At 50.5% G+C, this 20,090-nt stretch overlaps 1 protein-coding gene across 1 annotated transcript in view; it reads left to right on the top strand.

The window, feature by feature from the left end:
• The first annotated feature begins 255 nt into the window (after positions 1 to 255).
• The window catches only part of LOC138572034 (ectoderm-neural cortex protein 1-like), a 42,897-nt gene continuing 23,062 nt past the window's right edge, over positions 256 to 20,090 (top strand). Inside the window, exons 1-2 of the mRNA XM_069649239.1 lie at positions 256 to 421; positions 17,273 to 19,079. Of these exons, the coding sequence (XP_069505340.1) occupies positions 17,288 to 19,057 (1,770 nt within the window). The 5' untranslated portion in view covers positions 256 to 421; positions 17,273 to 17,287 and the 3' untranslated portion in view covers positions 19,058 to 19,079. The remainder of the gene's footprint in view (positions 422 to 17,272; positions 19,080 to 20,090) is intronic.

Genomic DNA, 20,090 nt, shown 5'->3' with positions numbered 1-20,090 from the left:
CCTTTCCTTCACACGTGGCTTTCCTCTTGACAAGCCTTCTCCTCCCCCACCGCTCTATCTGGGACACTAGACGCCTGTCCCTTCCATAGGCAGTATACGGCCCTGCACAGGGGGCGCGGCTTCGGCTTTATGCAGATGAACTTCCTCTTTGTCCGGCTCCTGTGCCAAGAGTCGAGTGTTCCCCCTCCCCTGAGGAGGAGGAGGCCGGGGCTGTGGGGGAGGAGCTAGGTAGAGGCCGCTTCTTCTGGGCTTTGTCCCAGATTCCCAGGCTCGCAGGCGCAGCTGCCAGTGTGCCTCACCCCTGAGAGTGTGCCCAGGAGCCGAGCTCGGAGTAGATGAGGGACGCCGCTTCTCTTACGTGTCCGAGTTGTGGGTTATGCTGCCCTGAGAGGTCGTTGCCACCGGAGGGGCCGTGTGGACGGTGAGTGTCGCCCTGGGTTCCCGAAGCCGAGTTTGCCTAAAGGTCGGCGGCGAGAGCTGCTGCGGGGAGGGGACGCGGCGCTCCGCCTGGGAGGGTGTTTGCACTGTTAGTTCGCTGGTGTGTGACCTGTGGTTTGCTTTCAGGAGTGCGCTTGTGCTCCGCTTTATTTACACTATTTAAATGAGATCCTGGTAGTTTCGTGCGTGCACGCGCCCCTCAGTTCCATACTGGATATACTGCACAGGTTGTTGTTACAAACAGTACAAGTAGTGTCCAAGACCGGATCCCTACATCCTTTTTGATTCCGTCCACTCTTTGGCCTTGAGAGGTTGCAAGCCCTGCAGGGTCTCTTATTGAGCCCTTCTGGGGTTCGCATTCTTTTCTTTCGTGCATTGCCCTCTTTGCCTTGCGTCTGTTTACGTGCCCAGCCTGTTTATCTGTCCAGGTGGATTTCGTGCAGAGCCCGCTTTCCTAGTTGAATTTGCATGTGCACAAGTTAGAGTTAATAAAATGATTGCGTAAAAGTTCCATTTGAAGGACAGCAAGCGACTTGCAAGCGCCGTCAGTACGGAAAGAGACTCGTTGCATGGCGTTTAGGTAGCGAGTGTGAAACTCCGTGAGTGCTTGTTCTTGCCACTGGGTGGGTGCTCGGTGAGTGATCTTCTATTATGTGATAGAGTTTTAGGCTATGAGTGTGCTCACTTTCTTCTTTTTTTTTTTTTTACTCCACAAGTGATGTGATTAATGGTTGTTAACGGGCCCAGCCGATTGAGGGCATTTTTCCGGGCTTATTGAGTGATCTCGCATGGGCTGCATATGCTTTGAATGGCGTGCTTTTTTTCTCAGATGTGCCGAGAGAAATGACTAGATGTCCTCTGGGGGAAGAGTCTTGTCTCCTAGGTCAGTGGTCTGCACTGCATCCCGTGGCTCTTTAGTTGCTTTGGACAGCAACACCCATCAGTGCCAGCCAACAGAGGCAACGGTGGGGAATCCTGGGAGGGCGAGTCTAAAACATCCGGCAGAGCCACAGGTTGCAAACCTCACGATGTCCTATTTGCATAGAATGCTTAAGGGTCGGGCCTGCCCCTTCCCTTGTTTGCTGTATGTTTGCGTGGAGTGGGCAGAGTCGGGGACTAGGTGTGCTGTCCTTCCTGCTGAATCCCGCCTGGTGAGCACAGGGGGGTATATTTTGTTACTGCCGTCACTGATTTTACATGATGCAGGGTCTACTTTATTTTTATTTATTTAAATATATATAGCGCGCAAACAGCCCTTGGGCATCGAGGCGCTGTTACACGTGATGAACTTAGTTTCATGAGGCTTCTGAGACGCCTTTGGAATCAATACAGATTAGCTACATACATTATACATTGTAGGCAAGCAATATATGTTAGTCTAGGTGTGTTGTTGTCATGGGGGGTGTGGCAGGGCGAGATACTTGTAGTTGCTTTGTTGTCCCCAATAACTGATCTTGCATGTGTGGGGAAAGGTGCATTGTTTTCTTTACAGGGGAGTCTTGCTTGATCAGATGTCCTCATTCATAACTGATCTTGCATGTACTAAGAGCTAGGTTTATTGTTGTCCTTACTGGTTGATCATTATGCGGTAAGGGCTTAGTGCATTGTTGCCCTTACTGGTGGATCTTTCATGCTGTAAAGGCTAGGTGCATTGTTTCCCTTATTGTATGCGGGAGCATGTGTGCTCTACGAAAAAGGCAGTTATCTTTATGGGGGTCCTACTTGCTCAGATGTCCTCACTCAGGGATGTTGCTTGCAGTAAGGGGTGGCTGCCCTTTCTGGATCTTGCATGCAGTGTGGGATAATTGCATTGCTGCCCTTACTGGTGGTTTTTGTATGCAGTAAGGGCTAGGTGCATTGTTGCCCTTACTGGTGGATATTGTAGGCTGTTAGGGCTATGTGCATTGTTGCTGTTACTGGTGGATCTTGCATTATGTAAGGGCTAGGTACATTGTTGCCCTTACTGCTGGATATTGTATGCTATAAGGGCTAAGTGCATTGTTGCACTTACTGTCGGATATTGTATGCTGTAAGGTCTAGATGCATTGTTGCTGTGGTTCTTGCATGCTCTAGGAAAGGTGAATCGCCTTGCTTGCTCGGTTTTCCTCCACATATAGTTAGGACTAGATACATTGTTGCCCTAACTGGCAGATCTTGCGTTCTGCGGGAAAGGCCCATTATTGCCCTTACTGTTGGTTTTTGTATGCAGTAAGGGCTAGGTGCATTGTTGCCCTTACAGGTGGATATTGTATGCTGTTAGGGCTAGGTGCATTGTTGCCCTTACTGGTGGATATTGTATGCTGTTAGGGCTAGGTGCATTGTTGCTGTTACTGGTGGATCTTTCATTATGTAAGGGCAATGCCCTTACTGCTGGACATTGTATGCTATAAGGGCTATGTGCTTTCACTTACTGTCGGATATTGTATGCTGTAAGGACTAGGTGCATTGTTGCTGTGGTTCTTGCATGCTCTAGGAAAGGTGAATCGGCTTTATGGAGAGGCCTTGCTTGCTCGGTTTTCCTCCACATATAGTAAGGACTGGATACATTGTTGCCCTAACTGGCAGATCTTGCGTTCTGCAGGAAAGGTCCATTGTTGCCCTTACTGGTGGTTCTTGCATGCTGTAAGGGCTAGGTGCATTGTTGTCCTTACTGATGGCTATTGTATGCTGTAAGGACTAGATGCGTTGTTACCCTAACTGGCAGATCTTGCGTTCTGCAGGAAAGGTCCATTGTTGCCCTTAGTGGTGGTTTTTGTATGCAGTAAGGGATAAGTGCATTGTTGCCCTTACTTGTGGATCTTGCATTATGTAAGAGCTAGGTGCATCGTTGCCCTTACTGGTGGTTCTTGCATGCTGTAAGGGCTAGGTGCATTGTTGCCCTTACTGGTGGTTCTTGCATGCTGTAAGGGCTAGGTGCATTGTTGCTCTTACATTTGGATCTTGCTTGCTCCAGGAAAGGTACAGCGTTGTCCTTAGCAGTGGACCTTGCCTGCTTAAATGCATTGCCGGTGCTGCATGATTCTTTATGTGGCGCGTTAAGGTGTAATGACCGGGCTAATTGTTTCGCATGGTGCAAAGCCACTGATTTTTTACCGACGTGGGGAGGGGCAGGCTTGTGCGTTCCTTGCTGGCATGTTTGTCTAGGGTATGTGCGTACGTTATTTTCCTTATCTGCAGGGCTGGAAATGAACACAATGTGGTGGGTTACTCCGCCCTCACCTCCCTTGTGTAAGAGGAGTGGTGGGTATCAGACGGGGCGGGTGGTCTGTGGTGTGGGTGGGACTGAAGGGCGGACCTAAGGGTCAGATATTGTGAGTGCCTTATGTATAGGATGATGGCTGCTTTGCATAAAACCAAAGTGCATTTTGGGAAAATGACCACCACGTGATCGTAATTCAAATGTGCTCTCCTTCTGAGCATGCAGTACACCCTTTGATGCTCATTTCATCCGTCAGAATAGTGGCCATGACAGTAAAATGTGTTAAAAGTATGAGCCATTTCTGCAGCTTTGGACTGTTGCACTATTTGAGTGTGGGCCGGGCTGGTGAGCAATAGATGACTTTCAGGTGCAGTTTGTGAAATTGCTGCATGCCCAAACGCATAGCGCCAAGGAGAAGTGCAACAGTTGGGGGCAGAGCACTTCCTCTACTTGGGAGGGTGGGGCAGGTTTGCGCCCCCGGTGTACATGGAACAGCGCTCCTACAAGACATTTATGCCAGAGCACAACTCCCTTGTTCTGGCCCAATTCCTTCCCTGCTTATCTGCAGTGTTTGCAATACTGGCACGTGCATGGTTATTGCAGTGCCAGTGCTGTTGACCATGGGACCTAGAGACCAGGTCTGTAATCCCAGTTTTGACAGGATCAATCGTACTGTCCAGGGAACGTGTGCTATAGGAAGCCCACTGTACAGTGTGCTGCTGTCTAGTATTGTCCCAGCTTCATGATGCGCGCAGTATAAATACTTAAACATGTAACATTTTTCTTCCCACCGCGGGGCATCCTGGTTTTTGTACGCCTAGTTCTGCACCTAGTGCCTCCTGGAACAAAAGCGCCATCTTCCACGCAGAGCTAATGGTCAGAGTTTAGCTTCATTGCCTTTTTTTTCTATGCAGGCAGACAAGATTCCCTGGCCTTCTGCTCCCTCTGTGGTCGTGTAAGGTGCCTACGGGGTTCAGGCTTGCCGGGTCTCCATCTATCCCTGAGCTGATGGACCAGGCTTTGGTGATCAAGGCCAAGATGGTATTGGCTAGAGGGCACACCCCTGACCTTCTCGCATGGCGCCTCATAGGCTGAACCCTTGCTCGCGCATGCGCTTCTTCGCGGCCGCATAATGTCTTGGTAAACTGTACTCATAGCCAGGGCTCATGGCGAGGGTACCCCAAGGTGGACGGAGTCCCAGGAGTCCTCCCTGACATTTTTTTTTCCAGAAAGCACCTTGATATGCTAAATTCTGTTGACACCACATTCATTGTGTATGTTAAGGAGTCCCCTCCGACCCCCATACTATTTTTATGACTTGATCCCTGCTCATAGCTGGGAGTTCCTGGAACGTGCCGCTGCATACCCTCGCGTGCATAACCGAAGTGAGTGGTTTAGTAGAAGTAAGGATGCGAAAGCGGTCTAGTTCCTTTCACCCAGTCACCCAGTTTCGCCCATGGCGTCCTTTCGTGCAGAGTGGCCTGTGAATTGAATTCGTCCTGCTCTCTAGGCCGCCCCCTCTTTAAAGTTGAATTAGAGTTGAGACCCTGTTTGTGAGTTTCCGGCTCTCGAGCATTCCCTGACCTCGGATGAAGTTTGCCCCGCTGACTGATGGCAAAGCGGCAGTGGCCTGACATGGATACGCGGTGACATCATCATGCCGCCGCATTCCTGGGAGCTCCAGCGAGAAGTCGCTGCTGGCCGGGCGGGGTCGCGGCCAATTCCGTTCTTTCATTATTCCGGCAAGAACAGCATTCTTGCATAACTCGACCAAAGCATAACCTAGAACGGGGAGGGTGGTATAAAGGGTTGGGAGTCATGAGGCGTCAATACCCAAATCTTCTCAGCGTGTAAGCGAGTTGTTAATGTCACAGTGGGGTTCCTTGTGTGGGGTGTCAGAAATGTTATTTGCTGGCACCATTAGGCTTGCAAAGAGTGCATCATCCCCGCCCTCTCACCCCCACCAAACTCCTCCACATTTGCCTGCAGGTGACATTAGTTTGTGGCTTGGGGGGGTCGAGTAGTGTTTTTCTTTCGTTGTTCCGCTAAATAAGCAAGGATTGGCAATACCCACAACGTCCTCGCTTCTGCCTACAATCGAGGAGTTGCTGTGTAATGTTTCAGTTTTTGTAAAGCGAAGCATTTCACCCTAACATGACTTTTTTTAGTGCTCCACTGGTTCAAACAGACGTGTGCAAAAGCCGCCCTAAGAAGTCAGGGTTGCAAACAATGTGATCGGGAGATGCGCTCAGGGAGAGGCAGAGAGAAGTCCACGGAGCCGGTAGCCCAAGAGGAAAGCGACCTCCCGCCCACCTTCCCTGCAGGGGAGGCCACATGAGCAACCCACACACGACTTCCGGAGACACTGATTATTTAGGGAGAACTTCAGTGGAGAGGCTTCGGGGTCCGTTAGGGAGTTGTGCGTCTTCTTTGGGGGCTGGATGGAAAAGTATTCAGTGGGCAGGTCATACCTCAACCTTCTCGCGTTGCCTACAATCCACCAACTAGGCCTCTGCACCAAGTTTATTTCGTTTGCTTTCTGTTTGAAGTGCACAGAGTGGGTAGGCCCTCTCTTCCTTTCCCGTAGTAAACACAGTAAAGATGATGTCCACACACTGCACGCGGCTGTCTCAATACAGGTCTAGTAGCCCCAAGATGGATGGACTAGACTGAATTCCTCATTACTTGGTATGGGGCAGGAAGTAAGAGTTTTGACTTAAATAATAGTCTTCGATTCTCATACACGTGGTCGTCTCCCCATAGATGCCTCTGTTTATCACATTATGAGTTTCTCTACGCTATCTGCTATTTGGGCATTGTAGCCAAAAATGTCACGGTTCAATCATAGCCACGGATTATTTCCACACCATGCGGCTAATGTTGGCCTGTAATTTTTTAACAGAATGCATCACTCGTCATCGCCCCAAGTGGAAGGAGTCTTCCACCAAGGGGAAGAAAATGTGTCTGAACGTAGGCCAGTGAAGGTTCTCTTTGACAACAAAACAAGGGTACTGGTACATCAAGGGTTGGCCCATGTGAAGTATAAAATGAATTAGAACCATTCACCTGGTCCGAGCCCATATAACCACACGGGTTATGAATGTTACATGCAGTTGTGTGTATTAAGACACTCCTTCAAAGAAAACATGAAAGATGATTGAAATCGAAATGAAACTTTATATCAAAAAGGTGGTGCATATAGTAAAATCAAACATCTAGAAACATATATAATCAATAACATAATTTACACATTCAAAAATTGAATAAGGAGTCCTTCAAAAAATAAAGAACAATATAGGAAGGAAAAAAAACATAAAACAAATCTGAACATTAACAGAAAGTAGTTGTTTGTCACTTTGGTGCTCCATTTAAACCAAAACGAAGAAAAAGGGTTAAATTGGAAATCAATTACAATAGTGGTAACAGTGTTCTTGCTAAGAATTCAACAGTTAAGCAAGTAACAAGTATTGTTTTAGAATTATAGTAAGATCCCAAAATCGAAGTTATTGTGTATTGGAATTGGGTCTGGTTCTCTTTGAAGCAGCCACATATTGACGATTGCGCCCAGTCTACATTCTTCCTCTTTGTTTTTGGTAGACCCCAAAAAAGGGCCAAATGCATTGAATGCCAGCGCGGAACTCAGCTGTTGCGGAACCTTGTAGTTGTGTATTACTGCGGCAGCATTGTTAACAAGCATTAGCCTTCTAGGCACGGCTGTGAGGGGCACGAAGGTTGCCAGATTGCCACAACGAGCAAATTGTCACCGTGCAAAATGACAGTAATCCAATAACTAAGGTTGTGAGAGTTGGCTCCTTGGAGTCATAAGAATCCAAACCCACCTCTCGCTGGGTATAATTGCGTTGCTCGGTAGCTCATTGTGTCCTCTTGCACTCTAGCTAAGCAGACAAGAGCCCGTCAGATGTTTCATGTATGAAACATGACTTGCTGCACGCATATAAAACCAGGTTCATTCATCGGTTCGATATCGATTTACATCAGTGGTGCCTCACGAGCTCTCCAGTTCTCTGGTGGACCACGCTCCTCAGCTTCCTCCCTGGCCTGGACCGTGCTCTTCATCCACGAACATTTATGATCCCCATCCCCTCTTCCTTCAAATATCCCAGGTGACCATGCTGCTTTGGAATTTGGATATTTCATTTGGAGGATAGCACAGGAGCAAGGCGCTGGTCTTGGAAACAAGACCATGTTGAGCAACTGTGGTTCGAATCCTGGATCCGTGCTTAGAAACCGAACTAAGGTACGGTCTTAGGCATGTTATAAAAAAACATTACACATTTAAAAAAAATTGAAGTGCACCAGTGACGTATCTGTCTTCCTTTGTTTCTTGGTGAGGCATCACAGGACTGCACAGTCGCCCTTCCAGTCTTCATGGTGGGCCAGTAAAGTATCTTTGGAGCTAAGGTAGCGCGAGTAGATGGTGACAAATTGCAGGGCCTCTACACGCTGTCACTGAGAGGGCTTCTACACGCTGTCACTGAGAACAGTGTTGTGACATTTTGCCATTCTTCAAAGTTTGTGTTTAAACCACGGTTTTGATGCCAACATTTCTAAGTCCTTCTTAAAAATAAATAAATAAATAAAACCTCCAAGCAGCGCTTATGGTGTGACATAGTTCCTGGAGCACGTGTGTGTGTGGCCGTCCTATGTAACTGTAGTGGAATAAAGGATGTATTTACTAATTCCTCTGACTTGAGATTCTTGTGCCTGCATGGGAGCGAGTCCTAACCTTCTGTATTCAGGCAGTTTGGGTGGCCTAATATACCCGATTAGTTCCATATCAAACGGGTAACGCATAGCCCAGAGGGCTTTCACAGGATTGCAGGCACCCCCTTTCTCTGGCATCCCTGATCTTGCACCGGGTATATTGAAGCGTGAAGCGTGTCTGCTCTATTTTACTTCTGGCTTTGCATTGTTGTTCCTTTAATTTAATTGGAAAAACTAAAGCCACCAAGGATTCAGAAAATTGCAGTGTATAGGCAATTTGTATTCCGTTTCTGAGCAATTATTTGGATGCCTCTATTTTGCTAAGTCTTCCTTCCTTTTCTTTTTTTTGTGGGGGATCTTGGATAAGGATTTCCCCATCTGCTGTCTTCCAACAGTACAAAGACGCTGCTGTGTACTTTGGGGATGTTTTGAAGTTATTTGCTTGCAGCTAAAAGGTTGATCTGCCAGGGCATGCCTAGACTACAAGACTTGTAGTTGCGGCATCGTCTTGAGAAAATAGCTGCGGTGAACCATCACGTTCCCCATTCCCTGGAGATTCTTATTCAATAGATTTTATTTCTCTATTAAAAGTCTTGGCAAGTTTTATTTTGCTTCTAGAGCCTCCTGGCCTCTGCTACCATCAAATAAATGGAAGAAAGATTTTTCATTTAACAGCTTCACAAAGTTCTATGGGAGGTCAGATAATTTCCTCCAGAGATTGGCGCGTTGGCATCTGATACTTGCCGTATGAGATCTTTTTATGTCATTGTTTTTTTTTTATAGCGTGCCTAATACCATACTTGAGTTCATCTTAACCGAACATCTGGTGCTCTACATGACCAGCATGTTGCCCCTGTGCTATCCTCTGTACCCGCAATGCTGTGGGCCATCTAGAAACCATTGGGTGCCCACTGCATCCATCTTATGGGGCATCAACTTGGTACACTTGAAACTCTGCTTTTCCCTTCGGAGCGGGTTTAGCTTTACCCATCATACTTCCGTATGTTATGTGTCAGTAGAGCGCTCGTTTGTTATTGCGATGTCCTGGTTGCAATTTTGGGAAGAGCATGTATAATAGCATGGTTCGGATCTATGTGATCACTGCGGCCACATGTAATTGCGGCGGCCGACTTTTAAAAACATTTTTTTTATTAAACCCCCTTTACAACTCATAGATGTGCGGGGGGAGACCCCCGCTGCCCCCTCATATTACTATAATATCTCATACCCCCCCACATATATATGTGGTGTTAAAGGGGGGTGTTTAAAAAAAATTAAATAAAAAGGTCAGGCATTTCGGCCGTCGCAATTGTGAGGCGACATTTTGTGCCATTTCCGTATGGTTCTATCTTTTCGGCGGACCGTAGTATCTCATTGCATAATACACAGCATTTAGTAAAAAACTGTGCAGTATGACAAAGATTTGACTATATTTTGCAAATGAAGCTGCATTAACAAGTGCATGAACTATCGCATAGCACATCGGCAGAGCAAAGTAAATGTACCCTTGCGGGTACCCGTCATCGTGGTAATGTTGCGGGTGCAATGTGTCTGGGTATCTACGCTAGTTGCTAGTACGTGGGGCGTGTAGAGTGACGTCGGCTCCTTACCCCATGTAAGTAAGTGGTGCTGCGAAAAGGGTGCATGTAAGGTGACAGTCAGAAAAGGAGACCCAGCTAATTGACTGCACATTGCAGGCTATAGATGTGATCGCAGGTACAGCATAATCCAGGCCGACCAGGCACAAAAAGTGCTACAAGCCTGGACATAACCCGTAGTACAATGACATAGCCTGACCTGCCATAATTATGCCCTCCAGGCATAACAGGCCTAGCGCATTCAGGGCCGGCCTTAGGACAGGGCGGGCTGATCACCCGCCCGGGCCGCCATAGCCTCCCAGGGCACCATTTGGCCCTGCCACGCCAACTCGGGGGAATCTTTCAAGGGTGACCCAGCTAATTAACTGCACATTGCAGGCTATAGATGTGATCGCAGGTACAGCATAATCCAGGCCGACCGCCTGGACATAACCCGTAGTACAATGACATAGCCTGACCTGCCATAATGATGCCCTCCAGGCATAACAGGCCTAGCGCATTCAGGGCCGGCCTTAGGACAGGGCGGGCTGATCACCCGCCCGGGCCGCCATAGCCTCCCAGGGTACCATTTGCCCCTGCCACGCCAACTCGGGGGAATCTTTCAAGGGCCACGCCTACTCGGGGGAATCTTTCAAGGGCTCCCTGAGCTTGTGTAGTGGGAGAAGGCGGGATATGCGCCTTTTGTTATTAAATGTGCCTTAGGCAGTGGGGCGCATTTATTGAGATGATTACCTTCCCGCTCCAATGTGGGAGAGAGGCGATTTTCATTAGAATAGGGCGCTCATGCATTAGCATGAGCGCCCTATTCCAGTGATTAACTCCCTGATCAGAGTGCAGAGCGGGGAGTTAAAAAAGAAATTGACGCCCCTCCCCCACCCCCATTCACCCCCGCATTTTCATGGGAGGGGCGTGTTGCCACATTTTTCGAAACCACCCGGGGCGCTGCCGCTGATGATCCCTGCACTCAGCGCAATAAGGTATAAGAGAACACAGCACCATGCACCATCAGACTTTTGACTTGTTGTGGGTGGCTAGGCCTTGATCCATCCAAAGCTAAGTGCCCTGACAACAGGAGAGATCCCTGACGGGGACCGCACCTAATCCACTGGCTCCCTGGACATGGTTCAGGTGGACTCACTAGCCCTCATCTGGGGCGTCAGCTGGTTATTCCAGGTGATAAGGTGAATGAGGCTGTAGGAAACGTCCCATGGGATTTTCTGGCAGCCTGGGCTTCTCTGATATAGGGCAACCAGAAGAGGCAGAGACCTGCGGAGGCTGAGAGGCTTCATGTCTTCATATACCGTTGCTTCCAGTGCAAGAGGTTTCGGGAGCTGCAGAAAGAAGGCGCTACGCGTGGGGCGGGAATAGATTCATGAGAGGGCTTAAGAGTGAATGGGAGTTGGAGAAGTAGGAGCAGGGGGCTACTGGTGGGTAAGGTTGGAGAGTAAATGTGGGAAACGTGGGAGAGAATTATGGAGAGGGGGGGAAAGAGGGTAGCATGGGGTAGGTGAATGTGAGTGAGGGAGAAGGGCCGAGAGAGGGTTGGAGGTGGATAAGGGCTCAGTGAGGCGAAGAGCAGGATGAGGGCAGGGAGCTTAGGATAGGCGGAGGGTGGGAGGTGTGGTAGGAGGCAGATATGAAGGTGAGTGAGGAGCCAATAGGAGGTTAGATGAGTGGGATTGGAGTGTAGACGGGTATGGTGGGTAGGTGAGTGTTCAGATGGTTTTAGGTAGATTGGGTAGGGAAGGACGAGGGGGCAGAGAGAATGCTAGGAGCTAGAGGGACAAAAGGATGGTGTAGGTGTGCGAGTGGGGTTGCAGGGTGCTAGGGTGTCAGCAGGAGGAGGTAGGTAGGTGAGTATAGGTGGTTTGGAGGAGTGAATTAGGGGAAGAACATTTAGTGAGGTTGGAGGGATAGAGGAAGATCAGGAGAGAGGGGGTGGGCCGGAAGAGGGTGTAGGACAGAGTTTGGGGGTGTAGAGCAGTGTTATGTTAGTAAGGTGGAAGTGGGATGAGTGAGGTAGTGATAGAGGGTTAGTCAGGTAGTAGATGAGGGTATGTGAGTGGTGAGCCTACAACTGGTTGTTCGAGAGGTAGGGCTGGGAATTGTGGGTATGGCTGGATGGATGGTAGTAGGAGAGGGCACGATGAGGGTAGGTAGGTAAGTGGGGAGGTCAAGGTAAGATCTGCAGAAAGGGGAGGATGGGGTGAAAGAAGGTAGGGCTGAGCAGTGAGGATGGAATGGGAGTGGGAGCAGGATAGGTAGTCAGGTGGTTGGTAGTGAAGGGAGGGTGTGGGGGTGTTTGAGGATAATGCTTGTCCGATAGCTCAGCGAGTAGAGCGCTCGCTTTGACATCTGTGTGCCGAGCCCTCCGACAGGTTCTAAACCTGAAAGGGCCAAACTCAGCCTTTCATCCTTCCGAGGTCGATAAATGAGCACCACACACCATGGGTAATAATAAACGGCACTCCGATACCTGAGGGTTCGTAGCGCTATATAAATGCTACATTATTATTTTATTAATTACAATGAAGGGAGGTGTAAGTTAGTAAGAGACTGCGGGCACATAGATGTGATTGATAATGGTATATTCCAAGGAGACAGGCACATGATTAAGGTGGAAATAGTACAGTCTGGGAGGCGAACAGTGAGCGTGGGGGAGGGAGAGAGGCTACTAGGTTGCAGAAGGTAGAGGCAGGCAGTGAGCGTGGGGGAGGCACAGAGGGTGCCAGTGCGAAGTAGATAGATGGGGAGGTGGGCAGTGAGCGTGGGGGATGGAGAGAGGGTGCAGTGAGTGTGGGGATGGAGAGAGGGCACAGTGGGTAGATGGGGAGGTGGGCAGTGAGCGTGGGGGATGGAGAGAGGGTGCAGTGGGTAGATGGGGAGGCGGGCAGTGAGTGTGGGGTTGGAGAGAGGGTGCAGTGGGTAGATGGGGAGGCGGGCAGTGAGTGTGGGGATGGAGAGAGGGCACAGTAGGTAGATGGGCAGGTGGGCAGTGAGCGTGGGGGATGGAGAGAGGGCACCGTAGGTAGATGGGCAGTGAGGTGTGGGATGGAAAGGGGTGCAGTGAGTAGATGGGCAGTGAGTGTGGGGGATGGAGAGAGGGTGCAGTGTGTAGATAGGGCTCAATGGGTAGATGGGGAGGTGGGCAGTGAGCGTGGGTATGGAGAGAGGGAGCAGTGGGTAGATGGGGAGGTGGGCACTAGGCGTGGGGGCTGGAGAGAGGGCGCAGTGGGTAGATGGGCAGTGAGCGTGGGGACGGGGAGAGGGAGCAGTGGGTAGATGGGGAGGTGGGCATGGAGATGGCGAGCGGGTGCAGTGGGTAGATGGGGAGGTGGGCAGTGAGCGTGGGGGGATGGAGAGTGGGTGCAGTGGGTAGGTGGGGAGGTGGGCAGTGAGTGGGGATGGGGAGAGGGTGCAGTGGGTAGATGGGGAGGTGGGCAGTGAGCATGGAGATGGCGAGCGGGTGCAGTGGGTAGATGGGGAGGTGGGCAGTGAGCGTGGGGGGATGGAGAGTGGGTGCAGTGGGTAGATGCGGAGGTGGGCAGTGAGTGGGGATGGGGAGAGGGTGCAGTGGGTAGATGGGGAGGTGGGCAGTGAGCGTGGGGATGGAGAGAGGGTGCAGTGGGTAGATGGGGAGGTGGGCAGTGAGTGTGGGGGGGATGGAGAGAGGGTGCAGTGGGGAGATGGGCCGTGAGCGTGAGGATGGCGAGAGGGTGCAGTGGGTAGATAGGGAGGTGGGCAGTGAGCGTGGGGATGGCGAGAGGGGGCAATGGGGAGGTGGGCAGTGAGCGTGAAGAGAGGGTGCAGTGGGCAGATGGGGAGGTGGGCAGTGAGCGTGGGGAGAGGGAGCAGTGGGTAGATGGGGAGGTGGGCAGTGAGTGTGGGGGGATGGAGAGAGGGTGCAGTGGGTAGATGGGGAAGTGGGCAATGAGCGTGGGGGGATGGAGAGAGGGTGCCGTGGGGAGGTGGGCAGTGAGCGTGGGAATGGGGAGAGGGAGCAATGGGTAGATGGGGAGGTGGGCAGTGAGCGTGGGGGGATGGAGAGAGGGTGCAGTGGGTAGATGGGGAGGTGGGTAGTGAGCGTGGGGATGGGGAGAGGGAGCAGTGGGAAGATGGGGAGGTGGGTAGCGAGTGTGGTGGGATGGAGAGAGGGTGCAGTGGGTAGATGGGGAGGTGGGTAGTGAGCGTGGGGATGGGGAGAGGGAGCAGTGGGAAGATGGGGAGGTGGGTAGCGAGTGTGGTGGGATGGCGAGAGGGTGCAGTGGTAGATGGGGAGGTGGGCAGCGAGTGTGGTGGGATGGAGAGAGGGTGCAGTGGGTAGATGGGGAAGTGGACAATGAGCGTGGGGATGGCGAGAGGGTGCAGTGGGTAGATGGGGAGGTGGGCAGTGAGCGTGGGGGGGTGGAGAGAGGGTGCCATGAGTAGATGGGGAGGTGGGCAGTGGGAATGGGGAGAGGGAGCAATGGGTAGATGGGGAGGTGGGCAGTGAGCGTGGGGGGATGGAGAGAGGGTGCAGTGGGTAGATGGGGAAGTGGACAATGAGCGTGGGAATGGCGAGAGGGTGCAGTGGGTAGATGGGGAGGTGGGCAGTGAGCGTGGGGGGATGGAGAGAGGGTGCCGTGGGTAGATGGGGAGGTGGGCAGTGGGAATGGGGAGAGGGAGCAATGGGTAGATGGGGAGGTGGGCAGTGAGCGTGGGGGGATGGAGAGAGGGTGCAGTGGGTAGATGGGGAAGTGGGCAATGAGCGTGGGGATGGAGAGAGGGTGCAGTGGGTAGATGGGAGGTGGGCACTAGGCGTTGGGGTGGAGAGAGGGTGCAGTGGGTAGATGGGGAAGCGGGCAGTGGAGTGTGTTCAGGCAATCTGTGAGAGTAGGAGAGCAGGGTGCCAAGTAATGAGGGTCTCTGAAAGACATGCCTTAAAGATGCTAAACAAGTGCAACCCATTAACTCAAATATAACAAGACTTTATTTTTTCTTTCACGTTGTTTTTCAAAGGCCGCTTGTAAAATTAAAGTTTATCCAGGGTTTTAAATTCCATAACCCCAGCTGCGGCTGCTGCTCGAGACCATCCCAGCTTTCTGGGGTATGTGCTGTCTTCTTACCGGGAGACGTTTCTCGTTTTTCATTCTGTGCAACCATGGCAGGGTTCCAGTTTCAAAGAAAAGCAGCAAAATAAACAGCAGCGCTGTCCCAGGCAATTATGCGACAGGAGTAGTCAGCCATTCATATAATCCCTATTATTAAATGTAAATGACCCCTTGTGGTTTTTTCCCCTTTCAAGCCGGTGTTTTGAACTGGAAATTAGAAGGGTTCTCCGTGCTCCAGCTTTTGCCAGAATCTGGACCGTCACATGGGGAGATGACCTCCTGGATTAGAACTGTGGTCTACCGGTTGTGGAGCGCAGCAGGTTAGTCCCCTAGATAGAACACGTCGGCTCCTTCCATGGACGGGAACCACCATGTTCTGCTGTCTGTAGTCATGCTATGTCTTAGCACAGGGTTTCCAGCGGCCAAGCGGCCCAGACGCGGAGGGTCCATCTAGGCCCTGGCTTCTGCTGTTGCACGGCAAGTAGACTACATACCCGCCCTTTTCAGTGGCGTGCACATGACGCGAACACAGGACGTGGAGCCATGGCATAGCATGCCGTGAGCATTCATGCCTCCGCCACAGTGGCCAACTATCTAAGGACCACGTTCATTCCAAGCCGATCTACGTTTCAGGCAGGCGGTCTGGCCTGTCTTTCATCTGGCACGAAGGCCTCTAAAGTAGACCAGGAAGGGCCTGCCGTGTTTTACAAGTGTCTGTTATTGACAGGACTCCGTCAAATTCGGGAACACAGTTGAGGCACCGTTTTTTTTAAAGATCATAAACACTTAATAAAAGTGCCTGGCCGTGGGCCGTGGAAATGAGTCAATCAGCCAAATGGTCAATTTCCTGCCTGCTCTGTCATTGTATGCCTGGAGGAGATCTTTCAGGTGACGTCAGACCGGAAGGGAACATTGTGCTCACAGTGGTAGAATGCTTCTCTGTACCCGGGCCCGTCGAAGCTCGGATGCCCCTCGTTTTTGTGTTGTAACTTTCATCAAGGCCTTCGGGGTATAGCAGCACTAAGCGATCTGCTTCAAGCCGCCCATACTTTCATGTCATAATCTTTTGGCCTGGGGATTGTTTTTTTTAGGAATGTGAGTGCTTTTGAAGACTGTCCACGAGCCGTTTGGCACGTGCTGCAAGGCGTAGATTCGAAACCACATTCCATTGGTTTGCATTTCTCCAGCCTCCGTATTTCTGCGATCTTAACTGGGTCGGGGGATGCACACCTGGTGATGCACGTGCAGCTAGCCCCCCCTTCTCTTTGATGTCCATTGTACACTATGACCATTCATTGGCTGCCCATTGGTTTGCAGGAGGATTGAGTAAGCATGTAACTAGTTACAGAGGAGTGTGCGAGCCCCTCTACTGAGAACGAACATGGGTCAAATAGCCTGTTCTATGGAATTTCTTCCACCCAGGAGGGTCCACAACCACGTTCTAGCTCACAGCACACTTCCCAGAGGAGACATACTCATTTGCATATCAGTTCTTGTCCCACCCACAAAGGCAGTCCAGTACAGAAATGCTAGGCTAATCTCCTCTGAACAAGAGTACCATCAGCAGCCCCAGACATGTGTTTCAGCCTAGTCTGGCCTCATCAGGGAGCTGAAGCAAGACACAGTGAGCAAGGGGTCCACTAATAAAACACATTTTCAGGAATATTGGCCATTTGGGGCGATCAGTCTGCAACAATTAATGTTCAGAAGTGGTAGTTTCATTTGTACGCGGGTAATGCACAAAGCATTTATACCACGTCTGTTACCACATCGTTGGTCTCCCAGCAGCAAGTCTTGTCTGAAAGAATCTGGTGTGTTGTGCTCACATCTGTGTTGCCATACATTGGTGTCTGGTAGGAAGAGGAAAGGCTGGTATTGAGGTGGAATTGGAGAAAGCACGAGCAGGGCGCACACAGAGGCAGTGTAGTAGAGTAAAGTTAATTTGTTTAAGACTGGGTTTGCGTGTGCGTGGTCATACGTTGGAGTGTACTAGATTTTGTATTGTGCTTGTACCAATCGGCATGTGAAGCAGTAGCTGAGTGCGTAGCATGCTGGTTTATTGTTTTTTTTTTTTCTAGATTGTATTATCTCTGAGGGCATAGCATTCTGGGTGGAAATCATGCACTCTTGACTGTGCCCCCTAATTGACTTTTTAGGATTTATGCTTTTTAGGCATGCTGCTATTGTCTTAATTTCTCATGTTTTATTCTTTCCTGTTCCAGGGCTAATCATTGAAAATGTCTGTCAGCAACCATGAGAACCGTAAGTCGAGATCCAGCTCTGGGTCTATGAACATCCAGCTCTTCCACAAACCGGGCCACGCCGACAGCCTTCTGACTCAACTCAATCTCCTGCGAAAGAGATGTCTCTTTACTGATGTGGTCCTCCTTGCAGGAAACAGGAAGTTCCCTTGCCACCGGGCGGTGCTGGCCTCTTGCAGCCGCTACTTTGATGCCATGTTCAGTGGTGGGCTGAAAGAGAGCCGGGATGCGGAAGTCAACTTCCGCGACGCACTGCACCCAGAGGTTCTGGAATTGCTCCTCGACTATGCCTATTCTGCTCGATTGATAATCAATGAAGAGAACGCAGAGTCTCTGCTCGAAGCTGGGGATATGCTGCAGTTTTTGGACATTCGTGACGCCTCTGCAGAGTTCCTTGAGAAAAACTTGCATCAAGCCAATTGTCTGAATATGATGCTGCTGTCAGATGCTTATTGCTGTGAAGGCCTCTTTGAACTCTCATGGAGGATGTGTCTGGCCAATTTTGCTTCCGTTTACCACACTGAAGACTTTTTGAGACTTCCAAAGTGCAAACTCATTGAGCTGGTTCGAAGTGAGGAACTGGAAGTGGAAGATGAAGCCATTGTGTACGAAGCTGTGATAGGCTGGGTGAAGTTTGACCTCCCTCTGCGCCATGACGACTTGCCTGACTTGTTGCGCTGTGTCCGCCTGGCCCTCCTGCCAGAGTCCTATCTGAGAAACATTGTTGCGGGCGACGAGTTGGTCTATGGCCACAAGCTTGGAAAGGAGATTGTCGAGGATGCAGTTCGCTGCAAGATGAAGATCTTACAGAACGATGGGCTGGTGACGGGCTTTTGTGCTCAGCCTCGCAAGATCAGCCAGGCACTGCTGCTCCTTGGGGGCCAGACATTTATGTGTGACAAAATTTACATGATTGATCAGAAAACCAGTGAAATCATGCCCAGGACGGATATTCCTAGTCCCCGCAAAGAGTGCAGCGCGTGTGCCATTGGCTGCAAAGTATACGTCACTGGTGGCAAAGGGTCTGAAAATGGGGCATCCAAAGACGTTTGGGTTTATGACACACTCCACGATGAGTGGTCCAAGGCAGCTCCCATGATGGTGGCTAGGTTTGGCCATGGCTGCACTGAACTTGATCATTGTTTGTATGTGGTGGGTGGCCACACTGCTGTGACGGGCTCTTTTCCTGCGTCGCCCTCCGTGTCCCTCAAGCAGGTGGAACAGTATGACCCGCAAGCAGACAAGTGGACTCTCATGGCACCACTGAAAGAAGGAGTCAGCAATGCAGCCGTGGTGGGGGCCAAAATGAAACTCTTTGTGTTTGGTGGCACCAGCGTCAACAGGGAAAAGCTGCCCAAGGTCCAGTGCTTTGATCCGTGCCTCAACCGGTGGACGGTGCCAACCAGTTGCCCCCAGCCCTGGCGCTACACAGCTGCCGCAGGGCTGGGTAGCCACGTGGTGGTCATTGGCGGCGACACCGAGTTCTCGGCCAGCTCCGCCTACCGCTTCAACAGTGAGACTTACCAGTGGTCCAAATTTGGGGACGTCACTTCAAAGCGCATCAGCTGCCGGGCTGTGGCTTCTGGAAACAAACTGTACGTGGTAGGGGGTTACTGTGGAGCTCAGCGTTGCAAAACTCTGGACTGCTACGATCCTTCGTCTGACACGTGGAGCAGCGTGACCACAGTCCCATATTCGCTCATCCCGACAGCGTTCGTCAGCACGTGGAAGTACTTGGCAACTTAAGACCCTTCCCTTTCTTTGAGAGGTAAATATGTGTTTATTTTCTTTAAAGGTCATGGTATCAATGTATATGTTGACGGTGTATCTGTTTCGCCGTTTTTCGTTGCCATATTTCTTAAATTGGGAAAAATGTACTTGAGGGTTATCCCTCACCATCAACAGGCTCTCAGCACTGCCAGAAATGGGAAGTTGTTTTTATGTGGTACGCCAGAAGCTGATATTCTGGGCTATGCAGTAAGGTTTGTGGGTGGATAACACTTCTGATTGCCAGTAGAATAAAGAGCAAATCTAGCAGTTTGAAGGATACATGCAATTAAAGTATGTTGCTCCTTCTGGCTGTTTTCCTTCTGTTGGATTTCTTAATCCAATCCTCTTGTATTTTCATTGACTTTGCATCCAGTTATCATGCCTGGTAATCATTCTGCGCCGCCGCCCGTAGGTTAATGTACATTTTGCTCCACTCCCTCATGGGTGCATATTCAATCCCAAGTGACTCCGCCCCCCCATCCCATAGAAATGTACTCCCACTTTTTTTGCATATGTGACCTTGATTGAAGACTGCACCAGAACTAGACCTTGCGAGCACCCATTTTTGGATATATTTAGGAAGCACGGTTTTGCAACCAGAAATACTTTTTAAAAAAAAAGGACTACAGATTCCAGGGCAATCCTGCACCAGCTGCCTGACACAAAAGGGTTATGCTAAGGGACCAACCCGGACAGGGACAGGACGCATGCCAGACCATAGCCTGAGGAGTTTAGCTATGTGCATGGTTACAAGTGCAGTGGAGCTAGACACAGGCTTGCGGAAGGGAAAGGGCGCGGGCGTGTTCCTTCTAGGCTCCGGAAGTAGAGTTTGGCCGAGATTTAAAGGAGTGGATGGTAGTGGTGTAATTGACATGGGTTGGGGTAGTGCGCTCAAGTGGTGAAGACCATGATGGGGCAAAGGGAAGAGATGCACGGGGGCAATGAAGAGCGTAAGGAGGGTGTTAGATCAGGTGTTGCATAGAGAGAATAGTGCGAGACCAGGTGGGGT

The sequence above is a fragment of the Ambystoma mexicanum genome, chromosome 1p (genome assembly GCF_040938575.1).
Source record: "Ambystoma mexicanum isolate Mex_15411 chromosome 1p, UKY_AmexF1_1, whole genome shotgun sequence".
NCBI lineage: Eukaryota > Metazoa > Chordata > Amphibia > Caudata > Ambystomatidae > Ambystoma > Ambystoma mexicanum.
Note: the sequence above shows the minus strand (reverse complement) of the source record. Positions and strands in the feature narration are given on the sequence as shown.